This window comes from Artemia franciscana, chromosome 19, assembly GCF_032884065.1.
Source record: "Artemia franciscana chromosome 19, ASM3288406v1, whole genome shotgun sequence".
NCBI lineage: Eukaryota > Metazoa > Arthropoda > Branchiopoda > Anostraca > Artemiidae > Artemia > Artemia franciscana.
The window spans coordinates 18,930,599-18,946,200 of NC_088881.1; the positions used below are offsets into that span (position 1 = coordinate 18,930,599).

General features: G+C 35.2%; 1 protein-coding gene across 1 annotated transcript in view; it reads left to right on the forward strand.

The window, feature by feature from the left end:
- LOC136039374 (plexin-B-like) overlaps positions 1-15,602 on the forward strand; it is a gene marked incomplete in the record, with an annotated part of 235,955 nt that overhangs the window by 111,956 nt on the left and 108,397 nt on the right. Inside the window, 1 exon segment of the mRNA XM_065723049.1 lies at positions 9,087-9,219. Within this exon segment, the coding sequence (XP_065579121.1) occupies positions 9,087-9,219 (133 nt within the window).

Below are 15,602 nucleotides of genomic sequence, written 5' to 3' on the forward strand. Positions count from 1 at the left end.
ACTGATATCTGAAATCACATGAAATAAACTAGAAAAAAGATGTACGCTTGTTGACGTCTTTGGACCTTTTGAGCAGCATTACTGCCCTTTCCATAGAATATTTTGACGGCAATTTCGTTACCTGTATCCGGGCCCCCTTCACCTAGAAAAACAAATTCATCAATTTGTTAGACAAAGATGTATTGTGAAAAAATGTCCCTACGGGATGTCTCAAAGGTCGGACAAAATGTATCGGATGTTTCAAAGCCTCCCTCTATACACCCTCCCAAGAAGTTTCAATTGCCCTTAAATCCTTATTTATGACCTCTCAGCCTATTAGGGGACGACCTGCTTTTCGTTTAGCCCCAGATGGTTAACCGAAAAGAAAGATCTTGTATAATAACAAATAAATTATATATTATTGTGTTCCTGGTAACTTTTTTTTTGACAACGATAACCCAATAGTCCTTTATTTCGAAATCGTCAAAAAAGTGTATTGCCCCTCTTCTTTGTAGACATTATCATTCTTGTAATCAAAGATACCGACAATTCTAGTACCCTTATCAAATATCATATTATCATATTTTTCTCACACCTTTGCCGAAATATGATAGCCAAACCCCAAAAAAAGGAAACAAAACCCTTGCAAGAGAACATCTGGATGGTCTGGTTTATCTCAACTTGGCCAACTTGATAATTTCAGGGACTGAAAAACAAAGGCGGGTAATTCTTAGGGTCTCAATCTGTCAAATTGTTGTATCTCGTGGAGATGACATATATGGAACAAGATTGACATTGAACATGAAATAATTCACGTGGAAGACTGACCCCGGAAGGATGGTTATTCAATATTGTTGTTTGTCAAACGCCTAAAATAGTGTATAATCAACTAGAAACACAGTCGGCAGAGCGAAGTTTCAACGCAGTCCCCCAATCATTAGCCAAAACAGGGCGTAGTTACCAAAACTGTGTGAAAGATAACTAACTCAATTAACAGTGTTCTAATTTATTTTTCAAATGATTTTCTTTTTCCAAAATGTTTTCTAATGCCTCAGGGTTTCCATTTCCTAGTCAATGAAAAATATTCTTCCCGTTACGGTAAGGTGAAAAACAATCTAGACTTACGGCTAAAACACTCTGTCTTGAGTGCACGGAATGAGTTGTGCTGATACCTGGTGTATGTTTCAATATTATATGTCCAGAAACCGATCACTGCTTCTCAATTTCAAACTGTCCTAATGTACCATATCTTGGCGATGGGGAGATTATTTTCGGACGGCACACATACACACGGACGTACACACCCAAACGGACTGACCCATTCCATGATGTCTTGTCTTCAATTGAATAAATACACATGATCCTTACAAAATTTCATTGACAATGTAGGATACATTTCTAATTCACCGATATTAATAGATTGGTCGGCGTTTAAGTTTTGTAATTTGTCCATTGCTTACAAATAGTATTGTTATTGGGAAACATACGGACATTTTTGCAGCGAAGTTTTCTGCAGGGGGGGGATTTTCAGTTGCCGGTGTATTTTTGGGAATAATTTCTTTTCGGTGTATATTTTCCATGGTATTTTCCGCTGGGTGGGGGAATTTTCGGGGGGTAAATGCCTAGAACCATTAATAGTGCTAATGTTGCAGTGTTGGCCTCGGTTTACTTGGTTTTGCAGTGAGTTGTAGTAGAAATAACCTGGTAGTACCTTCTGTCGTGGAAATAATCATTTTTGTAACAACAGGGAAGAAATCATTGGAATTTACAATGCTGCCATTCTATTTCTTCTTTATTTGATTGTATTTGTTTTGTTTTATAGGCCATTTCAAGTTTAGTTTTGTTTAGATAATTATTAGACATCAGACTGCCAGAAACTCTTTCAGATCAGAAACTCCTTAGACGGGTAACCTCTCCCCGCTTTTTCTGTCAAGGTTAATCCCTCCCTACACAAATAACAACGAGGTTTGATAAATAGCTTAAAATGTGTAATTGTCAGTATGTGGGATCTTCAATTCAAGGCATTGTATTTAGGCATCTAAAGGGAAGCTATCGGAAGTGGAAATTCTTTTCCGACATATAGTTGAACTTTTTGCGCAATGATCGTTCGGCAGTTCTGACTAGAACATGCTGTGAGGTTGCTAGCGGCTTATTAATGTGTTCGATGTTGTCGTGTATATGTTATATGTATGCATTCAGTTACAATGAAATCATTGGAGAGTAGAAACTTATTAGGAACTTAGAGTAACAATTTAAGTTTGCTTATTGATTTTTAACATCATATTTTTCCGCTTGAAATTGATTTTTAATTTCAAAGCGCTGTGTCTTTGCAGTTGTGAAGTACTTTTGCTGAATCGTTTTTGTTAGTGAATGTGGCCACTTTAAGATGGCACTGCCCATAGAAATCCAAGAACTTAATAACTTCTTTTTTTTATTCACAAAAAGTTTTAGATATAATGCATAAATACAGCTTCGAATAGTATGTTATTGTGATAAGACCCTACTTGCCTTCATTAGCCTTTTAGTCATTTTTTGTGTAAGAAACAAATACATATTCTAATACTTGATATACCGGAATGTTGGCCTTTTTGAACTCGGGTAAATAAATTTGTGCTATTTAAAGCTTTATTCTTTAAAGCCTTAGCCGCTGATTGTTGACAACAAAGATTCAATGGGATTAACTGCTCTTTGCCTCTGTCGAGTTTTAAAAATAGTGTACACCAGGTGGTATGTGGTGGAGGCGACCCACACAAGGCACTAGGAACCTCAGTGGGGTGGAGGTATGTCCAGCCTGGTGTAGTGTTCCAAATCAAAAAGTGACACTTCGAGGTGCATGCCAGATGGTGGAGAGTGGGTAGCCCCTCGAATCGTTCTTTAGTGAATCGGTCTGTTTTGATAATCGAACTTCTAACTTTCGGTTCACATTACTGCGTTTCATCCTTATCCTCAAGATGATCGTCGTCCGTTATTCCTCCCTGCGTTATGACGGATGGACGCCTCCGTCGAACTATTTCAACTCACCTGTTAAAATACATGCAGGGAAGTGCTTACTTCAAAAATTTGGAAAATTCATTTTACTGAGAAATTAATTTCAGCTTTAAGGTGTAATCCCATCCAATGTGATAAAAACCATCCTGATTACTGTAAATGAGATTTGTTCATAAAAGCAGCATACAAAAGACTCAGCTTGCAAATAGTTTTGTGCTTTATCCCATTTTATGTTGTCTGGCTTTAACTTAAGCACAGGACTGATTTTACGTCTGTGCTGCATCCGTCATCCGTAGGCCGTTTTGTGGGGGAAAACGGACCTGTATAGACCATGGGTACTATATATTGATTATTGCACTCAAAGGCCAGAATGTGGACCACCCCAAAGATCAGCTCTAATGTTGCTAGTTAATCATTTAGATAAGAAATTAGATTAGTAGGCTATATTTTTCTGCCCATTGGGAAATACCTTGATTGCATATTTATCCAAACGTATATTTCCGATGCCTAAGGTTTTAAACCTGGTACCCCTAGATACGACCTTGATCCTTTCTAAAGTTTTTCGTGACAAAGTATCAAACAGTTCGTGGTAACGAACTGTCGTAAGGAGCGACCCGGCTCAATAGTAAACGAAACTCTAAAAAACAGAATTTCGATGCTAAAAGATATATCAAAAGAATCGGATTTTTATGCTGATTTTAAATATATGAGTTTCATCAAATTTAGTCTTTTTCATCAAACGTTACGAGCCTGAGAAAATTTGCCTTATTTTGGAAAATAGGGGGAAACACCCCCTAAAAGTCATAGGATCATAGGGTAGCCTTTCCTCCTCGACACCCCGCTCCTTGCGCTAAAGTTTGATTCTTTCTCGCAACTCTACTTTTTAAAACAATAAAAAACTTTAGCGTAAAGAGCGGGGCGTCGAGAAGGAAAAGCCCCTTTCATATACGGAGTAATTTCTGTTCGTTTTAAGTTTTAATGTCGTTCCTTACTTTCATTTCAAAAAACTTGTTTTTTTTTAATTTAATCTATTGAAAAGAAGAAGTTTTAAACGGTCTAAAACTAATGTTTAATGGCTGTACATCCCTCCCCTCTACAAATATATAGGCTTCTGAACCCCATTTGATAAAGGAAAACTGAAATCGAGTAAAATTTTTTTGAAAGTGGGCCACCCTTCGTCTGAAACGATTTCTGTTGTTTTTGTTTGTTCATTTTTCTATGATCCACGATATTGCATCCTTTTCAATGAGTCAAATACATTGGAGGAATTTAAGTTATTTGTTTATGTCCCTTAAATGTTGTGTTTAAATTCATTGGTCGTAAATTAAGATTTGTTAATTCTTAATGTCTTGGGACTGGCACATCACAGCCTAAAGATTAGCCGGGACTTAGATTGCCTAAAATACTCTTTAGAATACAGGTCAAAAGCTGCTTAAAAATTGGGAGGGGGGTCAAAAGCAGTAATGTTTGTTTCTATTGAATGTTAAATTTTCTAAAAACGTTAAACTCTTGAATAATTATCATTCTTTTTTTTTACAAACACTTTGATTCTTTTTTTAGATATCGATTGTCTGGAAATTTGGGGATATCTCTTACCCCTGGTTAAACCGAAAAAATGAGCTTACCTATAAATCAAGTTCACCATTTTTTATTTAGATCTATTTGTTTAATGGCCCTCAGGTCGTCTTTCTCTAAAGCAAAATTTTAGCGAAGGAGTAAATATGACTAGAGATGTAACCAGGACTAGCTGGTGGGGGGGTATGAAGGCACCCACGTGCAGGGGTATGTGAGGGCAGTGTAGTTTCCCTCCCAAAACATCGTGATATTTTACGGCATTTCTTGTAATATTTATTTAATTTGTCAACTTTTTTACTATTCCCGAATTCTGTATCTAATAACAATCCCCTCAGAGTAAGTCCCTTCATGTTTGCCAATGTCTTGGTCATTAGCAAAAATATAGTTAAATAAGGGAGAGATTAGTGAATATAAATGTATACTGTTAAAGAAAAAATCAGAACTTATATTCAAATGATTTTTCGAAATATATTAAATTGTTAAGGAAAATAAGTTTATCTGGTTTATTCTCCTTAGATGTTGTAACCATAACAGAAAATCTGGTTAGGTCTATATTTTTGGCCTCTCTTTTAAATAGGACATGTTATTTTATCCAAATTTGTTTCTTGGATGTATGAGATCTGTGATAGCTATGCAAGTTTCGCAATTTCAATTTGATTTATTATCAACAGTTGTTAGGTAAGATCTGTATCCACAAAATTGATTGAGAAAATCATAAATTTGAAAAATTTGTTTTCTGATAGGAATTCCTTCTGGAAATATTTCCCGAGGCTTTTAAATTTCAGTCTGTGTCATAAAGTGTATTTTCCCCTTTATCAAGTGGAATTCCAATTTACTGGAAATCTTGGGGTAATAACCTCATCCTTGAAATTATGTAAAAAAAGAAGAAGAAATTATACTAAGCCCGTGTATATGGATTTATTTCGGAGATCGGGAACCTCGAGTTTCAGAGGGGGTGGAGCAAGTTCGCCAGAACTAAAAATAAGTAGGGGGTTTACATAATAGGGATTTGGAAATGTGGAATTTTTTTTATAATTGATGAGATCCATGAGGAATCTAGGCTCCAGGTGCTGTGCTCTACGCATGTGTTCTTAAGCTGTAAAAAAATCTTTGAAAAAATGTATTGCGAATTAGGAATATTTTGGTCTTTGGCGTGAATTGGATATTTTCTAACATAGTCGAGGAACTGGGTGAAGTCCTAACTAAGTGCATTCACTGAAATATTGCAGCAATTCCATAATGCTTGAAATACGTAAAATATCTTTCATAGTAATACTGGAACTAATGCACTTGGCGTTGTCTTTATTTATGGCTATCAACTTCCTCCGCAGAATCGTCCTGCTTAGTGACAGTTTGTGACGAGGACTGCCACCCTTCATCAACCCTCAGTCTTTGTAGTAAAATATAACTTGTGCTGAATTTGAACCATTAGTCTATAGAGTCTAACTAGCATAACGAGTTGGTGATTGTAAGTGTTCTATTTACCGGTTGCCTTTCAAAACAATTGAACCGAAAAGTTTATTGTTTAGGACAAATGTGGTGAATACACCTTCTTTTTTCGCAGTATTGTGAAAAGAAATCTAATTTTATCACATTGCTCTTCAGTGTCCTAATTTTCGTTTTTGAAGCATTTGGGAGAAAAGTAAAACTTTAGCTTAAAGAGTGGGACTTCAGCGTAGGACTATGGATTGTTTTGATGAAGATGGCCCGGAAGTTAGCTGCGCTTGTCCCCTTTCTGGGGAATATGGGGATACCTGGTTCATTTTCTGAGGAATTGCCAAAGTTTTTGAAAATTTAAGGAATAGCATTCGGGATGGGGGGACCACGGCTCCCATGTGTCTTGGAGACCTACTCTTGGGAGCTAATTATTGCGGTAGAAAGTTTTATAAAGAATTTTTTAGAGGCATGGAAGTTATAATTTCAAAGCTTTGAGTGCTATTGTTTGGTTTTATTGAATTTTTTTGTGTCTATGGTCACTGGCTTTTAAATATACGTATATGTATATGTATTTGCAGGATAATTTATATTTATTATGAGCTCTGATCTCGCTCTAACTTTATTTGAAGAAAAGTTAGTTCTTTGTTTCAATTTTTTTTTAATATTATACTCATGGTATTTCAGGGAGTTTGCCTCCAGAAACATGGCTTCCTATTATCAATCTTTCTCATTAGAATAACTATTTTGACTTTTAATCTCGCCACCATGTAAAAAGGCAAAGACCTTTTTTTTACCCTCTAATCACTCCATTCAAAGGAGTGAAGCACTAGCACTAGCCCGCAATTTCGATCGGAAAACCCCTCTTCCAGGATTTTACTATCGTCGGTCGGTTCAATTCGTGCAGCCCTTGCGATCGTGGTTTTGGGATTTAACTAGTACCAATTTGAGCCAATGACAATTTTTCATTGAATTTTACAGATAATCAGAAAAATTCTACGAAAAATATGTTTGGCTCAAATTACTACTCGCTAAATCCCTTAATTTGTAAAATCTCATTGTGAATGGGCCTGAAATCGCAACGAAGTTTATGTAAAATGGCTATTTACATCACTGAAATTAGGGTAATACTCGCAACATAAGCTCTTTTTCCTAATTCTCGTGAAATGAAGTCCCCAGGGGTCTCATAGTTTTGTTTAATTGTATTATTTCTCTTAATTATGTAGCCTATATTAGAAGCTGAAACATGAGATCCAATTTAGTGTTGGAAGACACGTTCCATTGGAGTCGGTTTTTTGTTTATTTTGGAGACAATTCTTAAGCTCCGAAACCGCTGGATAAACATCCTGGAAAAATAACCTGGAAAATTGTCGATTTGTCACAGATGTTTCGTTTCCTAAGCACCGGGTGGGAAAGTCAGGAGGTGGCAAGTCCTTTCTTTCTTTTAGTTTACTCACATTTTGGGCTGGCCACCCCCTCCTTATGTGAATGGCAGACAGTTGTGTTTAAGGGAGGTGCATTTATTTCCCGGAGTTAAATACTTGGTAAAATATGGGTAAAAATAGGAATTCAGCAATGCGACAAGTAGTTTTGGTTACCTCTCTACAAAAATATTACAGGACTTGAAAAGGGGAATGTTTGGGATTTTTTCTTAATACTATTATGTGGAAAATTATAAATTTTTTGTGAAAAATAACATAGTAGCCTTTCATATAAAAAAAACTATTAAATCTGTATTCCTAGATCAAAGTTAAATATTATTTTCGTGGATTTTGTGAATATGGCTGATAATTTTAAGACAAAGATTTAATATTGTCAATTTTTATTAAACACACAAAATCAACAAATAAAAATGTTCGGATAGAACCAATGGAGAGCTAAGGTTGAACCGAATGATATCTATTATCAAAATGTATTTTATAATCGATAGAAAGAAATAAATTCAATAAAAAGAGCGAAAAAAACACAAAACATGACGACTAAGAGCAGGCGAGAGACAAAGGAGGCTACCCCGGCTTGGTAAATGCTCTATACTGTACTTAAAAAAAAAATCACGACAAAGAGCCTGCCGTTAAAGTTAAACGAAATATTTCGTTACTTTTATCTTTAAAAGAGATTTGCCATTCAAATTTTTATATTTATTATTTATAATACTAGAAAAGAATTTAATATTCAGCAGCAGTAAATTTAGCTTTCAAAAAGTAATGGGAAACCTGTTGTCTGAGAAAACCTGAATATTATAATTTAGGGGCTTATGGAGGAAGGCAAATTTGGCCCTTATTCCACCCCCCTTTGGAATTGTTTTATCCTTGCAATTTTCCCATAAAAATCCTGTTCTATATAATTCACCTGTTTTGGGGGGGATTCTTTTGGTATATCCTCCTTCCCGATCCTATTTGTGTCCGATCAGAAATAAGCCTTAGTCCTTGTAATCTGGTGAATGAAACTCGTTAGGGCAAGAGGTACACGTGTAAATTCTGTTCAACTTCTTGATAAAACTCAATTCAATAAGTAGAATAGTACGGAGTCCTACTTTGTTTGCCCGTCATGTGGGCTGGGATGGATGTAGTTCATTTTCTCTTGATGTGTCTAGCACATTTTGGGGATAATTTTGAACAGGGATACTGCAATCTGCGCTGGCACCTCTGACTACTCAGTTGCAGCTTTAATTTTATATTGCATTTATCATAGGCTCAGTTATGCTTGCTGGGTATGCAGTGCTGAATTTTAAAATATTCATTTTATAAAGTATTCCTTTTGTTGCTAAAATGTAAGTGTATTAAATTTACTTCAGTTTAATAAACACACACACACACACACACACACACACACATATATATATATATATATATATATATATATATATATATATATATATATATATATATATATATATATATATATATATATATATATAAATTATTCACTTGACTCCTTGGTAGTTTAAAGCTTGAAGGAGGGTTAATATCGTTAATATTTTGAAGGCCAGTTCCTTCGACATTAGTTCCTGCTAACTATATGGGTGTAGAATTTGCGACAGAATTAACTAGTACGGGCGTTCTTCCATTTTCGTACATGTTCTTGTTGATTAATAATAATATATTTTGCAGATGTACAATTCGTGGAGCTTGTCAAAAAGCGACTACGGGATCTCCCCGGTGGCTTGCCTTTGGAGCTGGTCAACAATGTATCGATTTTGAGCAAATTCTCCCCGATAGAATATCAATCAATCAACATGCGTTGGTAAGTAAACTTCTGTATATGTCGCTTTCCAAATATTTTTCTAGCTGTATAAAAGAATATTGCCGATCAAAAATACTTCCATGGTTTCAAGTTTCAAGCAATATCGTTGATTGGAAGAGTTCCAAAAGAGCTTACTACCAGGTATCTTTAATCCCTGAATCGTCATTAATAATCCAGGAAACGTTTTTCCTTTTCTCTTCCATTTTTGTATTTTCAGAAGAGCCAAAAAACGCAAAAAAGTTTGTCCGTTGTTGTCGCTCTGAAGGATGAGGCTATACCCTCTGAAAGGGAACATAAATTAAGCCTACTTTTTATGCTCTTTTCAGTGATATAAATTAAATTCAAGTATTCTGAGCGAATTTCAAATTACTCCATTTTATGGTGTATATCCCCTTTTTCCTTGACAAAAAAAACTGGAGACAAATGCCAGGTCCTCATGTTACAGCTCCATAAGATAATCCACGTACGTCACTTGAGGCTTATGTCTATTTGTATATTCGTAACAGTACAAGATAGGACTACACCATTCAATTCCTCGTGCTTAGTTTACCTATGGCACATACATAACTCATTTTTGACCAAAATGGCATAGATCTATGTCGTACTTTCAATTATCACAGCCGATTGCGTGGGGACCTTTTTACTCTGTTTTATTGTTTTGGTGAAATAAATAGTAAAAAAAAAGTTATCGAATATGTTATTTCAATGTTTTGCCAAGAATATTGAGCAAGATTATAAATCGAATGGCTGAACATCATCAGCTTCGGTTAGGCTTTTATAAAATGAAATAGCTAATATCAAGATAATGAAATATTTAGACAAGAGGAAAAAAGAACCCCGACTTAGTTTTTGCTATTTAAAACTGAAAGGGTCATAAACCATCAAAGATTCTACGTAGGTCTCATTAAGTATTTCTTTAATTATAGACTTTAATTATAATTAAGACATTAAGTATAGTTTTTTATCATTGTGCTTATTTTTCTCTCTGTGTTGATGAATAGTTTTTTTTCTTTTACTTGTATACGTCTATTTGTATAGATGTAAATCCCCCTCCCCTTCACACATAAATAATTAGGCTGAATGATAAATATTTTAAAATATTAATTGTCACTGAAGGCATTCAGGGTATTGAAAGTTGTTATTGTCAGGGTATTAATGTATCGGTATTGTCAGGGTGTTCGACACTTTCTTAAAATTTTAGATCAGCGATTTCTTAAACTCCTGGAGTATTTTTTATGTGATCACTTGATCTCTACCCATAGAGAGACAATTTTTGGTCTAAAATGTTATAACTTTGTTATCTTAGAGTTCCTAGAAGTTTGAGAGATATACGTGAATGTGGCATCGAACAGTATCTTGGTGTGGTAAGACCCAAATGACCTTCAGGGAGCCTTTGATAGTGTTCGTCCTTCTTAGAACTACATACTCCCTGTTAAGTCCTTCTAAGCTGTGATAGAATTGCTACCTGGAGAAATGTGCCCTGGACCTATAAGACATACTTCGCCTTATGGACCCCCAAACTTAATTGAGCCTTTTGGGGGCAGTCTCGCACAGACTCTGACGGCACATTAATCTGCCGCTACATATTTGGCTGGCAGTAGAACACAATCACTGACTATTTTGCTCTCGACTAAGAGATAAGCACTGGGAAATGCAGATTTTCTTGAAGCGCAGATCACGGTATGCTACCTCATTCTGATACGTGTTCTGATCAAGGCTTGTAAACCTACTGTGGAATTTCTCCAGCAAAGACCTATAAAGTTTCTTTTCAATATTCAATTCTCTAACACACTCTGTAAATTTAGATGGTACTTCAAAATAATAGAGAAGGGCCAAGATTTTCAGGATCAAAGGATAGCTATCAGAAAAGAGCCTGATTGTGACGGCATCAAGATACATAAGCGCCATTGTTCCATTTGAAGTAACAATCCACTCACGGTTTGTGAGTAGGTCAACTTTAATAAGAAGCATAAGTGCACTTGTTACCGGCACATTGGGGTCTTATAGATTTCACAATATTTGGAGAAGTGACTTTAATTGAATTTTTCCAGTGTACCTATATAGAGTCGACAAATAAAGGTAAATGATACGGCATTAGACTTTACAGTCCGTACCGGTGGTGCTGATCTCCGTTTCTTGGCCCTTCAGCCAGGAAGTGCAATGGGGGTTTGGGGGCCAGCCATCCTGTGCTTTCGCGCACCCTTCCTGTTTACCTTCCCCAGATTTCTCCAGGTCCCCATTTAGAGCTGGGTCGACTCTGGCTAAGCTTACAGAGTCACGCCACTGACCCCCGTCCCAAACTGAAAAATTGGGTACACTGGGATTCGAACCCGTGTCCTCTCAGACAAGGGATCCCGAATCCAGCGCACCAACCCACAGTCGACAAATAGTAAAAATAACAGCTATTATATATTTAACTTTTCTTCAGCCAACAGAATCCAAACCATCCTAAAAAAAGATCATAAAAATATTTCAGTCAAGAATGGGTAGAGGGTAAACAAAACTAGTAACTAGCCTTTTTTCTCTCACTTTTTTCCTGCAATTGTTATATCGATTCAATTGATTTGCCATTTTAGTCACTCATATATGCATCCTAGGCTAGTTTTTTTTTTGCATCAAGCTTTTCTATGATTCTAATCAACTCATGAATTTTATCTTCTTTGTATTTCAAGTTCTCTTCTTTGTGAATAAGTCAAATATTTATAAGTAATCAATTAATAGATGAATCATTTTATTTAATTTATCAGTCATTATTAGAGCTTTATCTAATATTTATGAAACTGTGACATTTATGGGACGATAACGATATGAATTCAATTAGTTCTAGTGCTTCCCTTCATGGGAGAAAATGTGTTAAGCGTTACTTTTTAGTTGACAATCGCGATTACTTCGGGAAATAAATTCTGGTATTTGCTTAATAATTTGTGGTAGCCTTGACGATACTAAACACCTTTTTCATGAGGCTTACCTCAAAACCAACGAAATTCAAAGTTTTTTATTATTTTGTCCAAGAACAGAAGTTAATCATTTTCGTCAAAATGAAGCTAGTGGCACCCTATTTTCTTCTTTCCTGTTTATATATTTATTATATCGTTGCTATATACATTTATTATATTTTTGTTATATTATATGTTATATTATATTTATGGTACTGTATAATATTATATAAATTAATATTAGGATATTAAAATTGATAAAGTATCAATTTGTAATTGATAAAATCGTATTAAGAAAAAAAAAATAATTAGCGAATAATCTTGTTTAAGAATCTAAGAAAGTATTAAATATTTTTTTTTGCTGGACATGACTATGACAATAAAATTAAGCTTTTCTTTGGAGCAGAGGATTGGTTCCCTCCTCCTTGAATATGAATAATTGCGTTAAATACGTGTTTTGTAGTTATGTCATGTGTGAGAAAATATTTTTTTTTTCATGGATTAACCTCTTTTCTTGTCACATCAAGTTAATCAGTTTGTTCAGTTTTAAATTTATTAGTTTTTCAGTTTTCGCTGGTGTCTGTATCATTACTTTGAGGCCTGTTTGACATTTTAGCCAAGTTTGGGCCAAAGAAAAAAGCAGTGTTATTTTTTCGAACATATTCTACATTTAATTGGTAATCTTTGGTGGAAAATACCAAGTGGCGACAGTGTAACTTAAAAATTTGTTGATACTTTAAAAGGGTACTAGAATTAAAGAAACGGTTGGTTGCATGAAGCTCCTCTATGTTCTATTACTATTGGCTCTATGCCATCACCTCTGGAGAAAATTACATTTATGAAGATTCTTGGCGGAAGGGGGTTCTGGAATACCAAAAAGACATCATGTGAACTATTGCTGCAGAACTGTATTCCAATTATTATTTTTTTTTTTTTATTGAGAGATGAAGCCTCAATCCTCAGGGTTATCAGATATTTTAAATTTGATGGTTTATTGTTCACCAATGTTACCTCCCTGATTTGATACGGTCACTCTTATAAACAGGATCTTTGCTGCCACCATGACAAACCTTCTCAGGAAATATACGAAATTTCGAATTTGTTTCAATTTTTTTAATTATGCAACTTAGCACGTTAGTACTATTTTATAGGTAACTTTAAGTCTATGTGATTTTATCTTTGAAAATCTTGCATAAAAAGGATGTCCTTGTGATGTAGATGTGACTATGATGTTTTACATATCAGTAATTTGATCAGATCAAATGTGGCTTGAATTAGTGCTTCAATCAAATCGCTCATTTATCAAACAGTTCGTGGTAACGAACTGTAGTAAGGAGCGACCAGACTCAATAGTAACCGAAACTCTAAAAAATGGAATTTTGATACCAATAGTTATATAAAAAATCGCATTTTATTGCTGATTTTAAATATATAACTTTCATCAAGATTAATCTTACCTATCAAGAGTTACGAGCCTGAGAAAATTTGCCTCATTTTAGAAAATAGGGGAAAACACCCCCTAAAAGTCATACAATCTTAACGAAAATCACACCATCAGATTCTGCGTATCAGAGAACCTTATTGTAGAAGTTTCAAGCTCCTATCTACAAAAATGTGGAATTTCGCATTTTTTTGCCCGAAGACAGATCACGGATGCGTCTTTGTTTTTTTTTGTTTTTTTTTTCCAGGGGTGAGGGCTCATTCTAACGGAAATTAAAAGTTTTAGTGCCCTTTTTAAGTGACCAAAAATATTGGAGGGCACCTAGGCCCCCTCCCATGCTCATTTTCCCCCCAAAGTCACCGGATCAAAATTCTAAGATAGCCATTTTATTCACTATAATCGAAAACCTAATAACTATATCTTTGGGAACGGCTTACCCCCCGCAGTCCCCGTGGGAGGGGCTGCAAGTTACAAACTTTGACCTGTGTTTACATATATTAATGGTTACTGGGAAGTGTACAGACGTTTTCAGGGAGATTTTTTTAGGGGGGAGAGTTGAGGGGTGGGGTTACGTGGGAGGATATTTCCTTGGAGGAACTTCTCATGGGGGAAGGGAATTTCAATGAAGGGGGCGCAGGATTTTCCTGCATTATTTGAAAAAAACAATGAAAAAATAAATATGAAAAGTTTTTTCTACTGAAAATAAGGAGCAGCAATAAAACATCAAATGAACAAAAATTATTACGTATATGAGGGGTTTACCTTATCGTAATACCTTACTCTTTACGCTAAAGTATTTTTAGTAATTTCAACTATTTATTCTACGGCCTTCGTGATTCAGAGGTCATTCTTAAGCAATTGGGACACAATTTAAGCTTTAGTGTAAAGAGCGAGGTATCAACGAGGGGTGAACCCCGTCATATACGCAATAAAAACATACGAATATAGAAGTTCGTTACGAAATTTAATTCGTAAGTTACGTATAGCCTGTTTTTTTACCAATGAAAACGTTCGTAAAAAAGTATAAGTTCTAGTTGCCTTTTTAAGTAATCAAAAAATTGGAGGGCAACTAGGCCTCCTCCCTCGCTCCTTTTTTCTCAAAATCTTCGGATTAATTGTAATCAAAAATGCATTAATTCAAAAACGTCCAGAAATTAAATTAAAAAAACATTTTTTTTAAATGAAAGTAAGGAGCACCATTAAAACTTAAAACGAACAGAAATTACTCCGTGTATGAAAGAGGCTTTTCCTCCTCAACGCCCCGCTCTTTACGCTAAAGTTTCTTACTGTTTTAAAAAGTAGAGTTAAGAGAAAGAGTCAAACTTTAGTGTAAAGAGCGGAACGTTGAGGAGGAAAAGTCCCTTTCATATACAGAGTAATTTCTGTTCGTTTTAAGTTTTAATGTTTCCCTTACTTTCAATTAAAAAAACTTGTTTTTATTATTTAATTATGGTCTAAGTCGATTGACTATCTTTGTTTAGGTTCACTCGATAGCATTGTGGCCCTACTCGGGCCTGAAATTTCTGTTTAATTCTAAGCCGATAAGCCATTTCAAAATTACCAATGATAGCAATCAAATCGCTTAGTTTTGCTATCAAATCCTCGGGTTATGATCAATTAACTGTGACATTTATTTTGTTTATTAATTTCGTTTTTAGAATTATAGTCAATATTAACGGGGATTGCTCTGTTCTGGTCATTGACCACCACGATTGGGTTGAGAACATGTAAAAAAAAGGGAGAAATAAGAAACATGCATGGTGTCAATGTTTTAGAGGAATCACTTTGTTCGTGTAGTGCTTTATAATATATCAATTTGAAAGCGACATTCAGAATATCGACGTTGGCATTCCTGTTTCTAAGATCAGCGATGAATATTCTCAGGAAATTTGTCACTGACAATTTCTCTGACAATTTCTATTTGTTTTAGTTGCATCTGGCGTTACTAATGACAGCCTAAGGTTGAGGGTTAGTACTACGAGTGTCAAAATCAACAGTTGAACTAA